This window comes from Apostichopus japonicus, chromosome 15, assembly GCF_037975245.1.
Source record: "Apostichopus japonicus isolate 1M-3 chromosome 15, ASM3797524v1, whole genome shotgun sequence".
Classification (NCBI taxonomy): domain Eukaryota; kingdom Metazoa; phylum Echinodermata; class Holothuroidea; order Aspidochirotida; family Stichopodidae; genus Apostichopus; species Apostichopus japonicus.
The window spans coordinates 17,166,888-17,193,238 of NC_092575.1; the positions used below are offsets into that span (position 1 = coordinate 17,166,888).

Sequence of the window (26,351 nt, forward strand, 5' to 3'; positions counted from 1 at the left end):
TTAGGGATTGCATCTGCAAGTTGGCAGCAACTCAGAGTTTTTATGAATTTTGTTATCATAAAAAATGATTGGCAATTGCAATGTATTTTTTTACAAGAATTGCTATATATATGTTGGTTTGTGCTGGTGCCGATCCCCACGCTAAATAATCACAGGAAACGATGTAATCTGCTTCTTTTTTTGGGGGGGGGGGTACTTTTTTGAAAGAGTGTAATTTATTCTACAACTTCCCCACACAATATACGATATTCCAGTAATACCATCAATACAAGTAACAAACAATAATAATGAATATATCGCACTATATACTTCTTCTTTACCTTGATATTGAGATTTTGACCATTTTGAATAGCATTTCCTATGCAATACCACATGAATGCAAAACCACATGCATGAATTATGCAATAAGTACACATTACGTAACGGTACAAGAAACAATTAACGGTTCATATGATATATATGTTAGAGGGCTTTCATCTCCGAGAATTGTTTAAAATTTGTGTGAAATTTTCATAACATAATGTCACTGGTTGAGATTGAATGATATAAACTCTATGCCATTCTGGTTTTCATCTTGTTATAATAACATTTAAGTGCTTCGATTTAAATAACTGTTAGCCTCTGGCTGATTGCACTGTGCTATTGTTATTAACAAAGCATATAAATTATGTGCTACCCTCTATATAGATGCAGATCAAGAAGTTTGGTGGACAAATAAATGACTCGGAGAAGGTAGAAAATATCTTGCCTGGATCAGTTGTAACTGTAAGAACTGAGAAGGGAACTTACAAGACCAAATCTCTAATCATTACTCCTGGTCCATGGATATGTAAACTCATGAAACCACTGGGTTTGAATCTTCCCATACGGGTAATTAAATCTGTATTCAGTCTGTAACTTGCGCTATCTGTAATATGTACATAAAACAAATGCATGTATAGTTACTTGATGATGGGATATATACTTACCAGTATGATCATAGACAAAGTCATAATGGGCCATTTGTTTACTTTTCCATATCTCGTAACTTATACTGATCACTGCTGTTACTGTTATTACTAAGATCAATACAACAATATCCCTTATATATATATATATATATAGAGAGAGAGAGAGAGAGAGAGAGAGAGAGAGTAGGTTGGCGTCTATCTTGGCGCAGAGTGCTCTATGTCCATTGGACAGAGCGGAATATATGTTGATACTAGATGAGACTAGTGGAACACTAGTAGTTGTAACTCACAGTAGTTGTAATTCACGCGTTATAGCGATCTTCAGACAACTCTGAAGTTGTCTGAAGATCGCTATAACGCGTGAAACTCCGAGTTACAACTACTAGTGTTCCACTAGTCTCATCTAGTATCAACATATATATATATATATATATATATATATATATATATATATATATATATATGCACTTTTGACAAGCTGAATTACTTTTGTGGTCCAAAGATATCATTGAAACACAATTCAGAGAGATTAGTGAACAAAGTAATATTTCTTCCAAGTCAAAACATGGAACACGTTAATGTGTGCACAGAGGTGTAGCAATGGGGATGTTCAGACGGCTCATTGAACCAGGGGTCCACACGTCCAGGGGTCAGGCGCGGCGGAACGGGAAAATTATTGGGGGGGGGGGGCTAATGTGTGGAGACTATCTAAGCGGAGCGCCATCATCGTTTGGCGCGGATCGTACAATAAAATTTTGGGTTTGAGTGTTTTATGCTGCGAATACCTAGCCCTAAAATATGGGTATCAAGCCTGCAATTTCTCAGATTGCACGTAAAAATCTGTAAAAACATTGTAATATTCCTTCCAAGTCAAAACATGGAACACGTTAATGTGTGCACAGAGGTGTAGCAATGGGGATGTTCAGACGTTTCATTGAAACAGGGGTCCAAACGTCCAGGGGTCCACACGTCCAGGGGTCCCAAGTGTTAATTTCAACATTTGGACTCCTCGGATCCACTTCTGCCAGTCTGGTGAGATAGCCAGACAGAAATTTGTAGCTTTTATATTAATAGCTTTGTGACAACTTCATGCTGTTTAGATTCAATAAGGATGAAGGTCCCCAGCTTTCACTTGTGAACCGGGGTCCTTGAAACCCTATAGTTAAGCAAATGTGTCTCTGCATGTATGTCATACATGTTACAAAAGTAGTGGTGAATGGTTGCTTGTTGTCAAACCGAACTACTTTTCGCATTATACTTATTCTGATAAAGGTCAAGCGACAAGCATTCACATTCTAGTTTGTATATTTGTTTGCTTTCTTAACATATGACGTTTTGACGAAAAAAGCTCTGAAAACTTCTTAAATTATTGAAAGTCCATTCCCATAATGTTCCCAAGAATATTAACATGAACTTTCGAAAGGAGCTATTTATATGTAAAAGATGTTACATATGATCGTATTACTTAGTTTAACATTGAAATATCCAAAGGTTTTCATGTATTTTTTTTCTTCTTTCGCTTCGGAATGATTTCAGGTTGTAAAAATCACTCTGTGTTATTGGACAGAGAAAATACCAGGCCAGTCTAAGAAATATCCAACATTCTGTGATTTCGGCATTGATAAACCAGATGGTTTTACAGAACCAGTCTATGTTTTCGGATTCCCGAGTATAGAATATAACGGACTGAGAAAGGTAAGGAATTTTGAAAAATGCGGAAGTGAGAAAGTAATCTCAGAACAAGAAAGAAGGAGAAGGGGAATTGTCACATATGTCATATAATTTTCCCGGGCCTTTTAATATACACACTTAAATAAGCCACAATTAACCATAAAGATTAGCATATAGGCTATGGCAGAAATAATTATGATGAGCATGGTTGTCACAAATAGCTAAGAAATATGTTGCTCCGTTTGGGAGATACCCATATATGGTTTTAAAATGCATGTCTGTAAGCGGTCATTTTTTGGGGGGGTAAATATGTGTTGCCATAGTGCCCCGAAGATCTGAAACGTTTAATTCTCTTTATTTTTATGTTTTCGAGGGTATAGAAGAAGAATGCTTACATTGTTGACGCTGAAACGAAATCAAGAAAAAACAAATACAATAAAATGAAGTAAACAGGTTGCTCGATGACGTCATATTTAGACTTGATCAAGTCTTCGGCCTTGTGTGCAGGAAAATTAAACCTGTGATATCTTCCAAAGGGAATAAGATATTTCTTACATGCTTGGGAAAGTTATGAATGGGACAATTATCTCTTTTACAAAGAGCAATAACGATGATCATGAGGTTTTGTACCCTTTTAATGACCAAAGTATTGCTGTTTCTAAATCCTGATAGAAGTTTGCACGGAAAGACACCTTTTTTGGATGACCGTATGACAAGTCGTCAACTATCCGCACGTCAGACCAAGGCCGTGTAAATTTTCAGACTAACTTAAGGCATATTTCATCACTGGATTCCAAGCTTCTTTACACACCAGTATATATTGTTCCATACGCTGCGTGTTTGTTTTATTTTGCATTGTGAAGAAATATGCTTTAAAATTGACTCAAAAATAAATAAACGGAATGATTTGCCTGTTCATCGGCTGTATAACTTTTTAATAAGTGTCAGTATAGTCTTTAGAATGTTTTAGAAGGTTACTATATAACAATTGCAACAGGATGTGAGATTTTTGTGCTCAGTTTTATTTGGGTTCCTTGATGGAAACTTTACGTCCATACAGCTCTATCTTTTCCTACTAAAATAAGCTATGTGCTGCACTTAAGAAGATCGTCGCAGTTTGAAACATCTGCAGTCCTTTTATACAAACTCTGCAAATTTTTATACACTTACCTAAACAGATGAGGGGGGGGGGGTGGCTTTGTACGTTAATTTGTATATTTTGCCTATTTTGTATATTTTGTTCTCTACTCAATTTTATGCAGATCAGTGTTCACCATGGTACGGGGGTCGATCCAGATCAAAGAGACAGCTTCATCGCAGATGAGACTAAAGATGTTCAATTTTTGTTGAATTACATGAAGAGACGATTCCCCGAATACGGAGATAATCCAGACCCTGCTATCATTGAGAAGTGTATGTATTCTGTGAGTACTTCATGTTTCACTGCCTATACACCGTGGGAGCAAAATTATACAAAAAGGAAGGAAATATCGCATACCATATCGATATATCGATGTATCAATATATCGAAAACAGTTGTATTTGTGTACTTTAACACGAGGCAAATATATATGATACGTTACCCGTGCACCCTGTCCATTCATTCTACCTATACACCAGTGACGTAGGAAGGTACTTTTGACTGGGGGGCTGAAGATCGATGTCCGGCCTGGGGGAGGGGTCTAAGGGGAGGGGGACACCCCCTCCCCTTTGGAATTTTTTGCATTTCCAGGTGGCCTCAGATGCAATTTGGTGAAATATAGCACACTTCAACACCCACTCCGTTTTGTAAACTTAATTTTGTATTTTCACCTGGCCTTAGATGCAATTTGGTGCTCCAAATGAGATTTTTTTTTTCTCATTTGGAAATGAAAAAGGGGTTTTCTGACTTGCGAAGCGGGGGGGGGGGCGGAATGATACTTCCGCCCCTCCACATTTTTCACTGGGGGGCTGGCGCCCCCCAGCCCCCCGGTTCCTACGCCCTTGCTATACACAGCTCAAAAGTGTCTGTTTATGAAACTAAAATAGAGAGGAGATGTTGGCGAATCTTCTAACTTTACTAACTTTTTATACAATTTCCTTAATCTTGTAGTCAGGAACATTTGATTTGGTGTTTGATTCAAAGTCTGTTCTCCTTGTTAACACAATGCAAAACGTTTGAAAATGCTTTTTGGTTTGCTTGCAGCTATATATAAGCTAGATATATGTTTTATATGCACAGTCACGGTACATGACAGAATTTCAATCGCAATTGGTCACGATAATAACTTCATCATGTTTACATATTTTAGAACAGCTCGCAGAAAGTTATGCTTCATATGAATTTTTGTTTTTATAATATCTAGTAAACACGAAGGTCGGGTGAATAACGTTAGATATGAAGAGCAAAATAATTTTGACATTATATAATTACATATAATTTTAGTACAGGGATTACGTTATCTTAATTAAATCATCTAATATATTAGAGAGAAAGAGGAAAAACCTCAAGTTTTATTGTGTCATTCTAGTCTAGTTCACAATTGTTAACAGGCGCGTAGCCAAGTGGAGGGGGGGCGAAGGGGGCAGCCGCCCCCCCCCTTCAGCATTTTTTTTTAATGTTTTTGTGATATCGCTAGTATTTTCAAAGAGAAAATGCTAAGATGCAACTTACAAGGCCTGGGAAGTGCCTTTTCCAGCGATCTGGGAGGCATTTTCAGCCAAAATTTTCTTTTATGCTTCGCGCCAAAATGGTGGCGCTACGCTTATATAGTTTGCAATGCCGAATCTACAGTTTCGCCCCTCCCTGGCTACGCGCCTGATTGTTAATAAACTATGTACGTACCAATCCCACTATGGCGTTCTTAAGGACAATCAAATGACGAATATGTCATGTTTGTCTTTCTTGAATCAAGAGATAAACATAGATAAAATCATCATTTTGCTGTGTCATTCTATATAGTAGCTATAGAGTTAACAATTGCTAGCGAAGCGGCTTATTCAATGTGCGTTTTTGGTTCCTTGCTTTAGCAAAAGGAACCTATGTAGTCAAGTTTGCGTGTGTGTGTGTGTGTGTGTGCGTGTGTGTGTCTGTGTGTGCATCTGTGACACTTGCTTGGGTACACTGTAACTCAACAAGGGAAAGTTGGACTTAACTCAAACTTGATATATAGATCCGCCATAGTGAGAAGGTGTGCCCTATTGTTTTTGGTGCCTGTGAAGGTCACCAAAGGTCAGTTAGAGGCCAAAAACCCAAAATATTAAAACTGCAATAACTCCCAGTGCCAATGTGCGACATGGTTGATATTTTGGAACAAGTTGTGAACTGGTAAGGGGAATATTTTGAAACTTAACGGTCATGTGATCCAAGGTCACCAAAGGTCAATTAATGTTAAAAAACAACTATTTTTGTGATAACTTGAGGACAAAATGTCCGTTAGGGTTGGGATTTGCTTCAATGTATTCCAATTGTCGACCCGCATCTGGGTGACCCATGACCTCAATTTGACCTCTGGTGACCTTTACGTGTTTTGGGGGATTCTTAAAGTTTTGATGTTATTTTCAGATGTCAAAGGTACCTTCTGATCATAAATGTCAATAGGTTAACCCCGTGTGACCTTTATGTGCGAAGTTATATGGGGTCAAAGTTTTTCGGTCAGAGTTAGGATGGTTGTACAGACTTGTCGTATTGTTTTTAAGAATCAGGAGATCAAACTACATCTGAAACCAAGGTCCAAAGGTCAAAGGTCACATTAGAAAAAAATGTGCTTAGTTTGGTAGGAAACGAGCAAAAATGAAAATGTTTGGTTTTGATGCTAGATTTGGATACCAAAGGTACCTTCCGATCAAAAATATCAATGGGATGACACCCGTGTGACCTTCGTGTGCGAAGTTATACGAGGTCAAAGTTAATTTTCAGACATTTAATGCAATAACTCCCCGTTCAAAGGTGTGACATGGTTGATATTTTTGGACAAGTTGCAAATGGAATAGGGGAATATTTTCAAACGTAACGGTCATGTGATCCGAGGTCACCAAAGGTCAATTAATGTTAAAAAACTTGTATTTTGGGAGGAGAAAATGGGCAAAGAAAAATATGTTTAAATTTGTATAATTTGATGCTCTATTTAGGTCTCACCAATCAAAAATGTCAATAAGTTGACCCAAGTTGACCTTTGTATGTTAAGTTACATGAGGTCAAAGTTAATTTTCAGACATTTAGTGTAATAACTCCCAGTGCCAAGGTGTTACACGGTTGATATTTTGGGACAAGTTGCAAATGGTATAGGGGAATATTTTCAAACTTACCGGTCATGTGATCCAAGGTCACCAAAGGTCAATTAATGATAAAAAAGTAGTATTTTTGCGATAACTTGAGAACAAATTGTCCGTTAGGGTTGGGAGTTGCTTCAATGTAATCCAATTGTCGACCCGCATCTGGGAGACCCTTGACCTCAATTTGACCTCTGGTGACCTTTTCGTGTTTTGTGCATTTTTACAGTTTCGATGCTATTTTCAGATGTTAAAGATACCTTTTGATCATAAATGTCAATGGGTTGACCCCGTGTGACCTTCGTGTGCGAAGTTATACGAGGTCAAAGTTAATTTTCAGACATTTAATGCAATAACTCCCAGTGCCAAGGTGTCACACGGTTGATATTTTTGGAGTAGTTGCAAATGGAATAGGGGAATATTTTCAAACTTAACGGTTATTTGATCCAAGGTCACCAAAGGTCAAACAATGATAAAAAAGTAGTATTTTTGCGATAACTTGAGAATATTGTCAGTTAGGGTTGGGAGTTGCTTCAATGTAATCCAATTGTCGACCCGCATCTGGGTGACCCTTGACCTCAATTTGACCTCTGGTGACCTTTTCGTGTTTTGGGGATTTTTACAGTCTCGATGCTATTTTCAGATGTTAAAGGTACCTTCTGATCATAAATGTCAATAGGTTGACCCCCGGATGAGCTTTGTGTGTGAAGTTATACGAGGTCAAAGTTAATTTTCAGACATTTAATGCAATAACTCCCAGTGCCAAGGTGTGACAAGGTTGTTTTTTGGACAAGTTGTGAATGGTATAGGGGAATATTTTCAAACTTAGCGGTCATCTGATCCAAGGTCACCAAAGGTCAGCTAATGTTAAAAAAACTAGTATTTTGGGGGGAGAAAATGGGCAAAGAAAAAATGTTTGAATTTTTACAGTTTTGATGCTCTATTTAGGTCTCACCAATCAAAAATGTCAATTGGTTGACCAACGGGTGACCTTCGTGTGTGAAGTTATGTATACAAGTTCAAAGTTAATTTTTAGACATTTAATGCAATTAAATCCCAATGCCAAGGTGTGACACGGTTGATATTTTCGGACAAGTTGTGAATGGGGTGGTGGAACTTTTTCAAAGTTAAAGGTCATGTCATCTGAGGTCATCAATGTTATCATATCTGTTGACCCGCTTGTAGGTTACCTTATATTTCTTACATTTTCGACGCCATATTTAGATCTCAAAAGTGCCTTTTGATCAAAAATCCGATCACATTTTGTGATCACAAAAGTGTTGGCTATAGTGTTGGTTACTTTATGGGTACATGAAGGACCACAATTAATTGGACTATTTGAGCCCAATCTTGCTTGATAATATTATGTGTATTGTCATATACCCAAAGCAAGGAACCACGGTGCCCTTGGGCTCTTGTTTATTTAAACAAAGTGTACATTATTTTTTAATAAAAATATCACATTTTCAACAAATTTAGCAAGTTGCGTGCAATTTACAAGAAGAGAGGGCAATCCATGCATGGAGTTACAGATCTCATCTCCCTCCATGACAGAAGTGATTGTTGAGTTATACTTCTGAATGCATCTGCTTGCTATCTTTAAAATATCAGATTTGTCCCATGATGCTCTATATATCTTGTGGTTTAATGACTTTTTCCATACTGATATGCAAGTATTGGCTAAAATAACAGTTTCTGTGGGTATTTGATCTTTGACACATGGTCAGTGACCAGTACACACCAAGTTTTGCACGTGATCGGACTCATCGTGTAGGAGTTCGTGACACACTTTTTCGCACATTTTAGGTCTTGCCCATGCAGTGCAGGCAGACTGCCCTATTTTCAGGTCGTAATGTTATGGCACAGTCCGGCCTGCGTATTTTTTTCCAGGGCGAACGTGGGCATCGGCCAATCAAATCCCTGGATTCCAAACATGTGACGCTTTTCAAAAAACATGTTCTGAATCTTTTTTCCTAGTTTTGACCCCAGATTATGAACGAGAATCCTTCATTTTCATAAGAACTGGATCCCTAACCCACTTTCTAAACCCTAGTTCTGATTTCAAACGAATTTGTAAATTCCTGAAAAACCTGAGACCCTTATCCGTCCTGGGAATAAAAATCAGGCGTCCGGCCTTGATCATCATATGTTAAGAAATCGACATTTGTCTATAGCTATGGAACGTTTGGTTTTCCGTAGGTTTCGTTTAACTCCAAGCAAAGACTCTGCTCTTTTTTAAAGGCTGTTGATTGTCGCAACGAAAGCTTTTTCATCTGAGTGATGTCCGCCCCAAAGAGTTCAATTTTTTTTTCCTTATTACTAGCTTGGTTTGAACTATTTTGTGAAGTTGTTAGATGATGGAGATAAACACACCTAGATCCGTGCCTATAACGGCAAGGGGAATATGTGTCTACGGGCAAGTATAATTTGAATGTACAAATTGGGACGAAAATTGCTTGATTTTTATATTAATTATGAGAGTCTCTACTAGATTATATCGAGATCGAATTAACATAATTTTTTATTAGTTCTAACGGAACAATATCTCCATGAGGTCAATAAAATGAATTATTTAAAATGTCGGCCTACACTGTAACCGTATAGTCTGTACTGATGGAATTTTAAGAATGTGCTAGAATTGCAAATACTATATATACCGGTGTAGTATAAACAAAAATGTGACGTAGCCTTTAATATAATCTTTGTTATAGGTTTATTTAATGTCAGTGTATACAACGAAATACAATTATTACATCCTATAATCTACAGAGAGAAAAGAAAAGGAATTTAGATAAAAAGATATAGCAAAGAATAGATTTCAATTTTGAAATACGAGATTCCCCATTTACGTGTTATAGGTTAGAGTTAAACCATATAGCTATAGTTGATTGGCTTAACGACTTATTTTACACACATAAGCATACTGGGATTCACAAGGAACATCATTCCAAGAACCATTATCATGATTTTTGTCAGAATTCCAAATGACTACGCAATCTTCTCCTCCCGCATCATTTGGTTCAGCTTGGTCCCAAAATGTGAATTTTGGAGAAAAACCTTTCACGTCGACAAAGTTCCCTTCGTTTTTTCTGTCGTTGTAGCCGAGCCACACGGGCTGCAATAAAAAGAGAGTATATGTTTGTTTTAGATCGCACCTAGTATTTAGAAAGTCTCTTTTTCAGCGTCCGGAAGTTTGGTTTGCAGGCTCTTCATACAGGCCAAGGTGCCTGTATCAAAAACGACACACACAGACATTCCCACAACACAACACACACGACATACAGCCCCCCACCCCCACCCACCCCTAGTGGTTTTTCCAATTTCATTGGTATCACTAAGTGTCGCGGAATGTGTTGTGCCTCGTAGAAAGTATACAGACTGACCATATTTGACAAGCAATTATGACCGACTGGATTAAATATGTTGGTCCACGGCAACGTCATGGGATGTTTATTTGGCCACCCCTTTCGAAAATGTTTCGGATGTGAAATGTTTTATTGACACGAAGTGATATGCTTTTAAAACTTAGTCGGAATAGAAATGAACTGAAAACTTTAGCATATGAAAGAAATGGAAGCAAACCTGCAAAATGAGTTTCAGTATATAATTTCATACTGTACAATCATATTTGTTAAGGTTTCTGATAACATTAAAGACCATTATTTAGCTGTTTGAATTTGCATTGTATAGAATGGAGAGTGCCTCGAATAGTTATAATCTCACTTGTTTATGATCGGTAGTGAGCTGTCCAAATTCCATGAACGTTTTACGGCGTTTCCTCACAATATAATAAAGGCCATTTGTAATCCTGGATCGATCCTTTCCCCATAAAAGTCTTTGTCTATAGGATAAACTATAACGATGCATGAAACATTATCTACCATGTATTTTCCTAGTCAAGTCAAACTAACAAGTATGTCAAAATTGTGGTTCTAATTTGGGACCAAAATAATACCTAATAATCACATGTATAGCTTGAATGACGATGGCAGCTCTTTCCGTGATATTCGTACGACTAAATTGAACTCTATAAATAGGCTCAAGATATCAGTGTCTTTTTCAGTCAGTTTAAAAAGTATTCATACTAAATTTTCAGTTGATTCTCGCCCACCCAGGCGGGTAGCGAGTAATTTGCAAATAAATTTACAAATATGCACAAGGGGGCGGTCGCTCCCTTCGCCGCCCCCCACCCCCTTGGCTACGCGCCTCCCCCCCCCCTCCTCTAACCTCAACCTATCTTACGGTTGATCTGATTCAGAACGTAAAAATATCTTCATTTGAAATAACAGATCCTTAGCACAACACAAGGTGGGTTAAACATTTGCTTGCATTGGAACCTAACATGATAAGGAACTTAAATGATGTTGTAGTATTATTATATTTGGCATTGCAAAGTTATCTCATTTCAATGTCCACACTACAAGCGATTATGATGATTAAGAAAACAACAATATTTCATGTTAAGTCATACCGTGTCACTTCTTATGGTCTTCCATAAATTCAATAAAAAGGTGTTTTCCTTAGATGAAGTAATGGTGGCCAGATGCCCTACGAGGCGACGTCCTTGATATAAACTGTACCGGTTGCAATTAGCTTCAGCGTCAATCCAGGTACTTTTAGGACTGTTGAAAAATCTAGGATTAATTGAATTTGAAAGATCGATATAACTTCAAGTGTCATTTTTTTGTATCTGTCAAGAAATCGGTTAAAATCTACCCGATACAATAATATACATAACATTTCATATCTATAACACAATTATTAAACTTAATCTCTGTCAATAACAACAGAACTGTGAAAACTTCGTTCCGACATTAAAATCGTTTACATTTTGTTAACAGGTACACTGAAAGGTACTCTCAAGGGTCGTTCCTGAACTGGAACGGTGCGTATAAGATTAAAGATATATTTTGGTCTGACGTCAATTGGTTAGCAAAATTGCCGATAAATATCTGAATCTTTAGGTCAAGATCCACATCGTCATAGCATTTTGTATCACGAAGATATGATTTTTGTTTCCTTTGTGATAATTTGTAGATGCAACTGGTAACAGAGGTCATCAAGGCAATTGTGTCAAACATGTCGTTGTCTTTCTTGAAAATAGTCAATCGTTTATCCACGCAGGAAATTTGGTTACAAAAGAACTGCACTTCGTTGAAGTTAATCAACAGGGTAATTGAAATAATTTAAGTGAAGCTCTGACTTTGAAAGATCTTCTCCCCGGATAACACCACAGAGTCTACCACTACATTAAGTTAACCAATTACCGCTTTATTTGATAACCGAAAATTGAGAACATTTCACTTTTCGTAGAGAATTCGAGAACATATTAATTAAACGCCTCAGAGGCTCAAATAATGTGTACTTCTTTCATAGGCCAGTTAAACAGGTCAACCTTAGATATGTCATTCACCTAGTAAATAACAATCCGATCATATGCATTATTTTCATTGCCGCACCCAAGCACCACTATCAAAATGTTCAGAATCACTTGTCAAGTACAGAACATCGATATAGTTGGTCCGTATAGACCCCCTAACTCCCTGTAAACACCCTTCTCTTGTGGTTAAATTAATTTCACAATGTTTAGTTATAGCAGGGAGTTGTAACAACTCCCTGGTTATAGTCAGAATTAAGGTTATATCGACTGTCATTTTCATTATTCCTGTCGAGTGAATACACCGGCGTACTCCTGGTATTTTGATACTAAGGACAAGGGCGTAGGAACCTGGGGGCTAGGGGCGCCATCCCCCAGTGAAAAATATGGGGAGGCGGAAGTATCATTCCGCCCCCCCCCCCCTCCCCGCTTCGCAAGTCAGAAAACCCCTTTTTCATTTCTCAATCAATGATAACAACATTCGTCATTTTACTCAGAACATTTTGGCAGAAAAAAATCTCATTTGGAGCACCAAATTGCATCTAAGGCCAGGTGAAAATGCAAAATTATTTACAAAATGGAGTTGGTAGGACCTTTTCAATGTCATCTGCGAATTAATCAGGTCACACATCTTCAGTATATGCGTGCTTAGTTCTACAATATACGCCCTTATTGCATTTCGTGAAATCTGTCATACTGTATAGTGTTTATGTTATTATGTAGAATAAAATGGTCACGCTTGTCCGTATATACGAGCGTTTTAAGGCAGGATGTGAGATGAAGGATTTATAGTGGTATTGGCATTAGAAAAATATCTAAACTATGTGATCCCAGTATGTATACGTTAAGAGCTCAGGACAATATCATATCTTGCACTATATAACGTATACTAGCTTACGATCAACCAGACTCACCTGGCAACTGACTATTTGCGCAAAGTTACAATCATATTATATTATGGCCTTTACGGACACCGTGGTGGGGAAGGGGGCGGGAGGGGATTGACATATACCAACTGAGTTGCTCAGAACAACCTTTGTAAAATCCTTTAAAAATTTCGGACGTTAATGGGAGAAACGCATTGTGATCCTACTTCTTATGCTCGAGTGTATATACATGCACAGTGCATGTTGAGAACAATCATATATATCGATTACCTCTATATGTACGAGAATTTTTGGTGGCTATATTGAAAGTATACGGTATATACGCACCTTTATGTTAAATTTTCATCCAACTGTGGGTCTCCTACAGGGTTTGGACCCAGTTTATCAACGTTTACTTTAGTTCGATATAATCGGCCAGTTTGTTTTGAAAACTTTACTGAATTATCTTACCGATAGCAGGCATTTCCCCCAGAAAGTCCATCCTACAGGACAGGTACCGCAAGCCTTAGGCCGTTTACGTCTGGCACAGACTTGGCTCACAAACAGGACCACAAATAGTAGTACGCTGATCTTCATTTTGGTCGATGTAGAAAGATCTTCAAAGTTGAGACAAACAAATTTCTTATCAAAATTCTTTCTTCAACGGAGACGAATTGTCAATTGAACTTTTGTGTGGCGTGTCTTGTAATTTTAAGTTGCACTACAGATATAGTCGGTCGGACGATCATTCCGGAGCCACCAATTGGAGGTTAGGAAATTTTACCACCTGTGACGTACGACCATGACAATGGAGTATAGTTACCGTACTAAATAGTCTATATTGGCCAACGATCTGAACGGATTGGATGGAACTTTCGCGACAATGTTACAGGTAACCTAGGCCACGCCCCTTAGTTACCCATATATCCTGCGCTCTATGGGCGGCAGCTGTGAGCCTTCAACCAAGAATTGCGTTGCTTTATGGACGCCCTTGCTTCAATCAGGGAACTGTCGTTTGTAAATGGCAGCTACGAGCAAATTAAACACAAAATGTTTGAATGGATAGTAATCACCGCATTAAGACAAAGAAACGTTATGTGATATCCACAAAGCCATAAATTGTAGAAAACCTTCAATTGTAGTCGATGTATTCTAAATGTCGATATAGTCTAAATGAACCGACGTTGTAACTTGTTGCGCCTACATCATCCACGTATGGCCTACAGATGTGATAGACTAACTGTAAGATGAGTTGCCGCTACCTACTTCCATGTACGGTACCATTTACCATGACGTTAACTCTACTGCTGTCTTCGCAGGTAGATAAAACAATGTATACACCATAACATACATAAGCTGCGCATTAACAGCAAATTCAGCGATGAAGTTACGTGATATAGGCTATGATATAGGCTATATATGTGTGTATATAAATCGACTTCCCGTTGCATTCATGCATTTGTCAAGTGGCCGATACCGTATAATTGTCCAATTTTCCAATTCATCTAAATGTAAGTAGGCCTACTCACTGATAGAATAGGCCAAAACCTGAGAGCAGACAGTAAAAGTTTACTGAGTAATTTAACCTTCCAATGACACAATATTGTAGTCGACATGTATGGCAAGCCATGTGGGACAAACACCGCATAATATATCTGCCTATTAATTCCAATATATACGCGTATTAATTCGAATATGTGTTGTGCATGTGTAAATTTCCGCTTTTTGAAGCAATCTCGCGAGCCCGCCATAACATTTATCGTTGGTATATGTACACAGCAAGAGCGGAAATGTGTTTTCGTGTGCATTCGAATTAATCCGTGCATATATTGGATTTAATCCCCATATGTATTTTATTTGATACGTGTATATATTCGAATTAATACGTGTATATATTCGAATTAATACGCGGATATATTCGAATTAATACGCGGATATATTTAAGCCATTTGATTGGCTAATAATATGTACGCGTATATATTCCAATTAATACGCGTATAAATTCCAATTAATACGCGGATATATTATGCAGTGTTTGTCCCACATGGCTTGCCATAGATATGCAGCAGCAAGGATGCGTCCCTGCGCTTTCTCTAGGTTGATTTGAGTGATGCATTCTGGGAATATCTACACGGATAGGCGGCAGGCTGAAGAAAATTCTTCCATATTCTGGTGGGTAGCTTATACATTACTCTACATACATTGTGTCAGACACGGTTGGTGCATGCATGGGCAGTTTTTCTTTTCAGAATTAATGTTGTTTACAATACCTCACCGATGGTAGGTTTGTTAATTTATCGTTTCGTCAAGATTAAACAACATCCATGTCATATCCAAACAACAGTAAAGATCATCGCGGATAAGAGCCATGGGGACAGAGAGAGAGTGGTGGGTATGGGGGGGGTGGGGTCGACATCGTAAATGTTTACTTATGGATGGATATGCGTCAAATGTAGTGATGCTTCTAGATGAGAAACATCTCAAACACTTTCTATTGATATCTGATAAAAGGTCAAGAAAGGAACTTCGTCTTTTCAAGTAAATTGTGACGTTTTAACATTCACAGAATTGTAGTTTAGGTTATTTGATTAAGTCATGCTTGCATAAGTTATTATTAGTGTTGGTTTGGTTTAAGTTTACATTTGTAACAGTTTGCTTTAGTGTGGAAAACGAATCTACTTGTAGTTCTTTATTTGAGATTCATAAGGAAGGCCCATGTCTCATGATTACTCTCAAACATAACGTGTATTTCTGATAATAAGGGCATTTCTGATACTACGAAGCTACAAGCGATAGGCTTCATTCCTTTCCGCATACATATTTAGAATAGATATAACTACACGCTACACAAATATTCGGACACCTTAGTCAGGTGTAAAAAGAGTGATTTCAATCACGTTAGTCTACCTTAACCCCCCAGACTGTTCAAAGTGCTTGAACCCGGAAAGAAGAGCCATTATCCCTATTGAGACCATGACAGTGTGAACGTACTTTAAGGATCAATTCAAATTCCTTCAAGTTTCTTTTATTATGGTCAGGCAAATTACCCATGATTATGGCAAACTTAAGACAGTCGATATTGTGTTGTGGAAGATTAAAATGTTCGGACACTGGAAAACTGGTTTTATTGAGTCTGATTGTGCTTTTATGACATATATGGCGGCTTAAGGAGTTTTTAAAAACATATCTAATTTATAAGAAATTTCACCGAAAATTAAGGAAGAAATGAATCTGTATACAAACGCGGTTTTTGTTGTGATTACTGTAGGTAGTACTGTACGGAGCGTGGGTTATGTCGCAATCTGCAATTGCGAAAATGACGTCACGTTCGAGTCTGTTCAAATCATATTTGAGATGTCCATCCTTAACGATTAAACCTCGTTTCTCTGTCAAACGCAACATTAGCGTTCTCATACTTTGACAACATGTTTGAAAAATTATTTATCATTTTTTAAGGTTACTTTTCAGGGCTACCAGACAATCCTTTTAAGCTGCTTTCCACTTAGAAAATTGTTTCCTACCTCGTTTTCTGTTGTAGAATATACGCGTTGACGAAGATTGGCTGCCCTTGAAAGAAAGGTTTTCAATTAAACCCAAGTTTTAAAAGTTAAAATGATACCAAGAACGTTTTTTGGTAAACATCCCAAACTTTGAGGATTTTTCATTTTAAAATAAGGCAAATACTCTCCTCAAATTTTTGGTACAAACAGCTAGGGTGGTACGATATCTCTTCTAGAAAGAGAACCCAGATATTTTCAAAATGACGCGTTTTGAGTTATCGGCTGTCATATACGACCTCTTTTGTACATCAGAGCAAGTTTACTGCCTCCTAAACTAATATTGAGAAATGCTAGAACCCTGAAATTTGTAAAGGTGTAAGAAATTTATACTTATAATTAAAGTAGAAGACCCTCACAGCTCTAACATGGTTACGTTGGTATAACTTTGGCATCAAAACCCCTTCCTCATGCTGAATCGCAGCATGAAACAGCAACTTTAGAGCTGCACAACTTGCAAATATATTATAGGAAAGCATTTTTATCATTATTTTGCATTGTTTGTACTAGACATAATAGCCTCTGAAAGAATCAAGTACCCTAAAGCAATGATTTAGGAACAATTTAAAATTTAAAATATCACATATTTCAGTAGTGAAAAATACCAAAATCGTATATTTTGAAACAGTTAACCTAACTCCACAAGACAATGTTTTTAAAGATTAATTTTTCAAATTCATATTCTTTGGGATAGACTCTATAGGAATCTGTAATGGGAAGGTAGAAGAATATTTAATTGCTGAGAAATGAGACCTCAAAAATCAAGAAAATGCCAAAATGACACGGTGGGGACAAATTGTGGAATTTAAAAGTGTGATAAATCGGCCAATTTTGAAGCAATGTAACTGAAATTTTCAGAATATGCTTATTTTATGGTGTTTCAAGCATTTAGAATCTTTAAATAATGTCGAACTACAAGATAATCCAAATCTGGTGATTTGATACGGTATGGAATGAACATGGATATATGATTCTACCTGCATGGTAAAGTATTTATTTCTTGTATCATGGCAGAGATGTATACGTTATCAGAAAATCGTTGATAATCTGAAAACGATGCACCGAAAGTGCAGTGACTCACTCAGTGAGAAATATAGAAATATCATGTCACCTCTAACTTGGTGTATAAGCTTCCACATATCAATATCAGAACCACGTGACATGGGGCATGTTACCAAGGCCATCTACGTTCAATCAATATCATTGTAACTTGATTCTAATTTAACTCATGGTTTTATTGAGGGAGTTCGATTGTTTTTCCTTGTTGCATATGCCAACACTTATCACTTCCTTAAGAATTCCTTAACAAATCTTGTCTAGAGGGGCTTTATCCTACTTATACCCCCTCCCCGCCCCTACCCCACCCCACTCCGCCAGACTGACTCACAGAATAGTATACAACAAGACAAATCCTGATGGTGTACAGTACACATAAATTCATAACATTGTTTGTTATACAATATTGTTATACAATATTGTTTGTTTCAAAAGCTGCAACTATATCTATCACTTTGCATCTAAACAGCCCGATTTTTACCTAATTTATTTTTAACGGGAAGCGGAGATCTCCCTTCTTCAGACCTCTCCCATCTCCTTATCAAAGATGGTGGTTGCGCGCCTGCTCTTTCTTGATAAATTATCTTAAAACCCGGAAATATTGCTTTGTGCTTGGGCTTTTAGTTATTATTACAATGTTGCCAGGCAATGATCAATCGAAAGTTTGGCAGAGTCAAATATTTGAAGTGGGAAGGGGAGGGGAGTAGGGGGGTAGTTACACTAAAATGGTTGTTAACATCAGCTAATTCACCAAATCGATGAAATAGGCTATCAGCTTCCAAAACATGACTCGGAATCATAAAATGACTAACCGTGGTCTTAGGTAAGGTCTTTATCATTTGCCTACACGTTATAGCAGGGGTGGGCAACCTACGGCCCGCGGGCCACATGCGGCCTGCCAGTGAGTTTTTTTTTTTGCGGCCCGTGAGATGTCTCAAGAAAAAGAAAAAATCAATATATTTTACATCATCACAAAAACGAGCTAGTTGCTTAGAATTTATCGGCACTAATGATGCTGTCAGGTATAGGCCTATTATCCCCATCAATTATCAACTGTACTGTATACAGACATTATGGGTTTTTTTTAATACAGATTTAGTACACACACCTATTGCTTGAAAGTCCTCGGAATCAAATATTTGAAATCAACAGCAGGTCGTGGATTAGGTGCAGCCCAGTCAAGTTTTAACTCATTATATCTGGCCCATTAATTCAAAAAGGTTGCCCACCCATGCCTTATAGGAATATTCATCATATTTTATTATATTTTATTTGTTTATAATCATGATTTTCGAGGCAAACTTAAGAGGCGGTAGTGAGTGCAGGCTGGCGTATACGTGTATTTTTTTTTTGTTCTAGACATTAGATTTTAAGAAATAGAGATAAATCTAAGAACGAGACACTATCATGTTATTTTCCGTAGAACATGAATATTTATAATTAATAATTAGCCTTGATCAAACCAATCAAATTACTTTAAAAAAAATGATTGACCACCAACCAAACTAAACGACTGGTAAAAACGTTTGAACTTGAATATGAACGCTTTGTATACTCTAACCTTGCCCACGAATTGTCAATCATCGAAATTAAAAGTTTTCGGGGTTGTGTATTAAACGGATAGTACATTGGTAATCCGATATTTAAGCTCACAACCCGCATCATCTTGCATATCACCCTGTTTCCAAGTATTAAATTTGTTTCCATGATGCAGTTACATCCGTCCTGTCCATATCATTTTGTCTACAATAATCATCACGTGGTGAGATCACGGTATGACTGGCAACGTTAGAAATGATCTCCGTAATATTGAACTCAACTTATCCCGTCCCACTTTCTACCCATTCAATCCCCACGCCCCTCTGCGTCCGCCCAAAGGGCATAATTTCCAATACAATGATGAGCAAGAGGGTAATCCACGAAGTTGCATATCTGAACGCCAGCATAACATTGATTTCAAAGGAACAAATGTATTATTACCGTATCTATGCAATCTGGCAATACCATTTTTTTGAAGGTGACATGACTACCTTCCTTTTTAAACGCTATACTGAACAAAACTAGGCTGGAAGTCCTGACTCCAGAATCATACTTTTAACAGTAATAAATCTATTGTGAAATTTTCCTCTTTTTCTTAACTTATTTTGGTCCATTTTATACTAAGTTTTATCACTAGGAAGATTACCACTCATTGTCAATCAAGGATATTCTAAAATTACATGAAAGTAATTATACATTATTATGAATAGTCCGACTTGCGAAGGTGAAACTCGTCACAAAACTGCGACTCTCCCATTTCTATCTTCAACGCGTCGCGCGTGGCGCGTCGCGGGTGGCACCAAAGCCCACACCAAAGCCCGTCAGTTAGGCCAAAGTTTCACACATAACTGGACCAGGCCACGCACAATATTGAACTTTGTAGCCTAGTTGAATTAATCATATTCCAAGGCCTGACATAATAGTCAGGCTAGTGCAGTTTTAGCCATAGATCTAGGTTTGGTATAGGCTAGGTTTACGCTCCTCATTTTCACTTGGCATGTAACTAAGAACTGGTCATCGGTATGAAATATACATTTGACCATTAACCACGCATACATATTGATAGTACTTGACAATTCCATGATATGTACATGTGAAGGTTCCATTTCATTCCATGTTTCCCCTTGGAGTTATAGGGGAACAATTAAATAACTTTGACCTCTGACAATTGGTTCCGTTGGTCTGCGAGACACAAGGGTTTACCCTGGAGTACCTTCCAACCAAGTTTGAAGAAATTCGGTCAGGGGGTTTAGGAGGAGTTTTGACACAAAATTAGGGGACACACGCAAGCGCACATTCACACGCGCGCACCCACCCCCACACTTCCTCACATTTCTGATGTGGGGTGAAGTACAATGTCGCATATCCCTATGATATAAGATAATAATATTTATGTCCTCTATCCACTACTTCTTTAATTTGAGTCATTTCCGATTGTTTTCAGTTCACACCTGACGAAGATTTTATCATTGACACTTTGCCTGGCCATCCCAACATTGTCTATGGTTGTGGTTTCTCTGGTAAGAGAATTTTCTCTCCTATCAATATCGATATTTCAACTATGATAAACCATTATGTCCAAGATATTATCTCGTATGCATGAACTCAGCTACGTTACAAGTTATAGACGAATGGGATATCAGCAGCAGTTTCAGAGCCCTGTTCCATATCTCAAGTCCACTAATGCTAAAACGACACTGGCAATAGTTCCCTTCGATAATTAAAGTGGTTATTGCATTATGAACGTCTAAGACATTAATATCATATTTTGTCAACAATTGCTGTCTAGAACAACTTTCAAATTTGATTTCTTCCCATTTTGTTTGATGTGTGTATGTTATGTTATCCTTCGTTTATGATTTACGATGATATGATGAATATGTGTACATTCGACTTAAACAATTGATTATATGATAAATTTGCTCGAATAAGTAAAATAAACCCATTTAATCAGGAACACAAAAAATTAAGTTTTTCTTGCAGGAAAATATTTTGACTTTTACTTCGTTAATGCTGAAGACTACTCAATATGCTATACATTTTTATATATGCATTGTATGTCATAAATGCCCCAAAAAGGTTGTGATGGTTAATAATTTAAGTATCATATCAATACAATTAAAGTCATTCATCTTACATGAATTTCGTAATGTATCGTTTGTTCATAAAGTTTGCCATATGGTTTGCCTCTGTTGTTTCATTCCGGCTTTGAGGAAACAATATTTAATATTTAATCAAATAAATTTAATAATTTCACACTCATGACACTTATATCACAATGCTAACAGTAGCAAATGTTAAATAATTAAAAGATCATATGAAGGATGTAAGTTATTATTTAATATTCTCATTCTTTTTTGTTTTTTTAACATGACCTGCTAGGTCATGGATTCAAAATGGCTCCAGTCACTGGGAGAGTCCTCGGAGAGATGGCTCTAGGAGAGAAGGTCTCGTATGATGTTTCATCCTTAAGCATGAAGAGATTCCCAACTGTAATTGCTTCCAAATATTGAGAAGAACCTGTACGAATCATCAATCATTACTAAAGGTGGTAATGAGATTAGAAAAGATGACCACCTGGGTTTGATGACATCATGGGCCATGGCAGACTTTACTTTCATGTAATAATAATAATAATAATAATAAGAAGAAGAAGAAGATGAATTTGTAAAGCGCTTTTATCCAGTTAAAAACAACTGCTCAGTAGCGCTGCAGGAGCAAAGTACCCAAAATGGACACAACAGTTATTAAACAAATGGATACGCATTCATGAATAAGAACGTCTTGAGTTCTTTCTGGAAAGTCGACAGATGCTGGATTGTTTTCAGATGTAAAGGGAGACTGTTCCAGAGCTGTGGAGCTGATCTAGCAAAGCAACGTTCCCCATAGGTGGAAGTGCGAACAGTAGGAATGTGTTTTTGTCTCTTCAATACGAGCTTCTTATATTATGCTAAATACATTTTAATAACAGATTGATCAGTGATCCTTAGTATGTACACCTTGGTTGTTTAAAACTGTATTCTGGATACATGATAGTCTTAATTATCACATTGATGTATAGTATAAACAAATCCACTTCAAATACACGTTTATATACGTGTGAGATTTAAAAAAAATGAGTTTGTTTCGTTGACATTGCATTGATTCAATATCGAAGTAGATTTGAAATGTTACCAGCACTTTTTACTGAAACTGGAATGTACATGATTCAAAATATATAGCCTTACTGTACTGTCTGGCCGGATTGCCTGTCGCGACAAAACGTAATAAACTGCGATGTGCTGGTACACGCTATGCAGTGACACAATATACTCTGCTTTATATATTTTACTATACAGTTTGTCAACAAAACTCATTTGAAAGAGAGTATAGCTGTTAGTGTTACAGCAACGGGTTCTTGATGATCATAAACTGTAAATTATCTCTTTCTCCTCATATCCTGACACAAGCTGGGCTTTAACGAAATTTACAGTTGCCGTATCATAATCTAACGGAAAAAGATGAAAGGTGTAGTTAGCGTATTGTATTTAATTTGTTCATGGTGAATCTGCACTTTATGAATGTATAAGCGTAGCTTTTTTCAGATTTTCTATGTTTTTTTTCTTTCTTTGACATTGGTATTATCCATTATTGTAAATGTAATTGTAAAAAAGAAAAAAAAGTGAAATAAACGAAACGAAACGAAATAACTGATTAAGTTATGACCAATACTTGTATTTTTTCCGTATTTCAACTGCTAAAGTCAGTACAAAAGCTTTTAAATCTGTAACACTCCTTTCAGATAAAATCAATGTATACGTGTATTCAATGCCTAATTGTTAATACTATGCATAACAGAGGATATTTTACTTACATAGACAAGTTTATGAAACGATGGTTTCCTGCAATCTACTGCTACAACAGTATATATATATATATATATATATATATATATATAGTTTAGCTTTAATATTTCTTGCGTTGTACATTTGTTAATTCTCCATTGAAGTTACTATTGAAATATTGCCACAAATGACAGGCCGAATTCAGTTCGTTAGTGGTTAAAATTGGGGAAATGATACAACCAAATGAAGTACGTGAAGGTAGAAATCAGTGATGGGAGCTGGTTTTGGCAGGTGGGAGGGGGATATCATACTTTTGCCGACTAATTTAAATTGTGGTATGAACCTTTAAAGGGAGTGAAGACTCGCGCACAAAGAAACGTCTGATGCCGATAATCTGGCCTAGTTTCGAATGAGGTGTAACGGAAGTGTTAGACGCCACTATCGATCACAGAAAATACACACACAGCTTGCTACCGTCCGTAGTTAGACACTAATGTACAGTCAATACATCCAGCTACGGTCAATACCCACAACACAGTGTACATAGCGGCGATGGACATCTCAGGTCTAGATAAAAGATAACAAGGTATCACGTTTCATTACTGTCTGCATTTTGAAACGGCAACGGAAATTTAACTTTTTTTCAGAAGGCGGCACGTGGTTTGGGGCGAGTCTTCAATGCCTTTAAAGTGCCAGAGGCGAATCCAGGTTTTTGCTTTATTAAGTAGTACGTGGATAAAGCCGATTGCCATCATGGCATGTAAATCCAACCAATGGCAAGCTTCTTCAGGCATCCTCTCAACTGCTTCCCAATTCTTTCCATCTTTCTTTCTTTCTTTGGGGTTTTGGTTTTGCCATTGCAATGGCGGCCAATATAACAGAAAATACACTTGATGTCACTGTTAAAGGTCAGTGGAAGTGTAGACTTGACTTTGAAGATTCTGATTCCTTCTGATTAGTATTGAAAATCCAACCACCAGACTGACTTTTAGTCGATGCAGTGTGAAAATTAGACAGATTTACTATTTACGTAATCTTTTTGGTCCGCCTCCATGCGCAACCTAATGTCTCTGTGCACGAGGGGGACGACAGCCTCGGCCCTCCAGACGTCCCCATCGAAAACTAGGCGGCATCTGCTGTTCCAGATGTGTCTCCTGATGATAGCGGCAAACAACAACAGCAGATCCCTAACCCAGGTTGGGCACACAGGGGGCATCAAACCATCCAGAACAAAATAACTACTAATGGCCCACTGTGTGCAACCAATAACACCAATAACGAAGGCGTGAAACCATCATTCCCACACCAACCGGACAAAGGGACACTCCAGCAAAAGGTGTTGCATAGTCTCGATGGCTTTACAGCCCACACGGGGACAAATCCCATCACCTAATCGCCACCTGACTAGGCGAAAATGGTTAGTGATGAGGACCCCATGTGCAATCCTCCTCGCCAAGTCCCGGAGACGGCTATCTAGTGACTTACAACACACAGAACGCCACACATCTGGAGAGATGGCAGTTTGGCAAGCCGACGGGCACACAGGCGCGAGCATTGAACATAACACAGAGGGGGCCACGTTCAGCAGAACATCTGGCCCACCCTCCCCTTTGATTCTACGAAGTGAGTCACCAATCTGAGTATACACCCCCGAAGGGCGTGTCGCCTTTGGCCGGTTATTGGAAAAGGATCCGGGCCAGTGGTGGCGAAAAAGAAACCCACCCCAGAACCTAACAAAAAAAAGGCAAAGGGAAACGAGTGATTCTCAAATGCAACGAAAAAACCTTTCAAAAGGAGAAATCGCAGTTTAGATGGTAGGTGGACCAAACCATGCCCACCGCTCAAGGGGGTCTTTTAATGAACGGTCCTTTTGACAAGGTTTGGTTTGCGCTTTCCCAAAATGAAATAAAAAATGATCCTCTCCAATCGCACCAAGGCATGATCCGGTGCAGCGATCACCGTACCAGGATACCAAAGGAGAGGAACAATAATACGATTGACAACTGGAACCTTCCCAGGGAGGGAGAGCCATCTCCGACTGAATGTGTCGAGCCTTGCCTCCACCTGAACAGCCTTTTCGGCCTAAGCGGTGGCCTCCGGGGCACCATAACCTAGCCAGATGCCATTTACCCTGATCATGACATCTGACCAAGTAGCATCGAACGGGAGGGATTGGCCGCGCCAACCTCCTAAACTCAGCCCTTTGGTCTTGGACTTGTTAAGTCTGGCACCAGTAGCCTCTTGAAAGGTGGCCAAAACCTTCGATAAAGGCTTGAAGGAGGCGATGTCCGACACAATACAAGTGACGTCATCGGCATATTGCACGCATTTAACTCTAGCCCCAACCGGTACATTGAAGGGTCGAAAACCCAAGCATCTGTCCAGCGAGGTACTGAGCGTTTCGCTGAAGAGAACATACAACAACGGGGAGAGGGGACAACCCTGACGGACTCACCATCGAACCGGGAAGGGACCAGAAGTAAATTCGTTAACAGTGACCATGCTCGTGACGTCCTTATATAGTAACGAGACCAAACGAATAAACACTGAGTTCAATCCAAAGGACTCTAAGGATCTGAACAGAAAGTCGTGATCTACCATGTCAAAGGCCCTCTCCTGGTCCAAGGAGACCAGTGCACATGGCAAATCACGAACTTTAACAAACTCGATCAAGTCTCTCATCAACCAGAGGTTATGTTGAATACACTTGCCTCGCACAACACAAGTCTGGAGAGGACCTACAAATCCGGCATCACATCCGCTAAGCGATTTCCTAATGCTTTGGCCAGGATTTTGTAGTCCACGTTTAACAGCGTTATTGGACGCCTTTTAGGGTTCAAAGGGTCTCCCGAATTTGGGAGGAGAACAATATTTCCAACCCGCTGTGTTTGGCTTATGTAAAAAGCGGTAGCGAACACGTCTCTCAAGTCCCCTCTGAGAACCTCCCAGAAGGTCCTATAGAACTCAGCAGGGAGGCCATCGGGACCGGGGGACTTTTCCTTCTTCATCGCTTCTACCGCTGTCTAGAGCTCACCAACGGAGAGATTCGAACCCAAGCTATCGTTTTTAATCTGGGGGGGGGGGGGGGGCTTGTCTATACCAGACAACAAGTCTTCCTGGAGATCCTCGCTTACAGCAGCCCTGGAGTACAGGTTCGAAAAGAACGACCTAAATACCTCAGATGACTAGTGACCTGACTTAGCGTGTGTTGTTCACAGAATTGGCGTTGTGTTTATGAAGGGTGCACAATCATACAAAAT

At 38.3% G+C, this 26,351-nt stretch overlaps 2 protein-coding genes across 4 annotated transcripts in view; one reads left to right on the top strand and one right to left on the bottom strand.

The window, feature by feature from the left end:
- The window catches only part of LOC139981211 (peroxisomal sarcosine oxidase-like), a 58,790-nt gene that overhangs the window by 3,324 nt on the left and 29,115 nt on the right, over positions 1–26,351 (top strand). Inside the window, exons 5-9 of one of the 3 annotated variants that reach the window (XM_071993424.1) lie at positions 688–870; positions 2,487–2,645; positions 3,884–4,045; positions 20,712–20,787; positions 21,650–22,937. The exons of the other annotated variants lie outside the window; for them this stretch is intronic. Coding sequence (XP_071849525.1) covers positions 688–870; positions 2,487–2,645; positions 3,884–4,045; positions 20,712–20,787; positions 21,650–21,780 — 711 coding nt within the window. The 3' untranslated portion in view covers positions 21,781–22,937. Of the gene's footprint in view, positions 1–687; positions 871–2,486; positions 2,646–3,883; positions 4,046–20,711; positions 20,788–21,649; positions 22,938–26,351 lie in introns of those variants that run through there. 3 annotated transcript variants of the gene reach the window in all.
- The window catches only part of LOC139981218 (alpha-N-acetylgalactosamine-specific lectin-like), a 75,726-nt gene continuing 59,111 nt past the window's right edge, over positions 9,737–26,351 (bottom strand). The window contains exons 2-3 of the mRNA XM_071993437.1: positions 11,344–11,506; positions 9,737–9,987 (exon numbers count right to left, since the gene is read on the bottom strand). Of these exons, the coding sequence (XP_071849538.1) occupies positions 9,766–9,987; positions 11,344–11,506 (385 nt within the window). The 3' untranslated portion in view covers positions 9,737–9,765. The remainder of the gene's footprint in view (positions 9,988–11,343; positions 11,507–26,351) is intronic.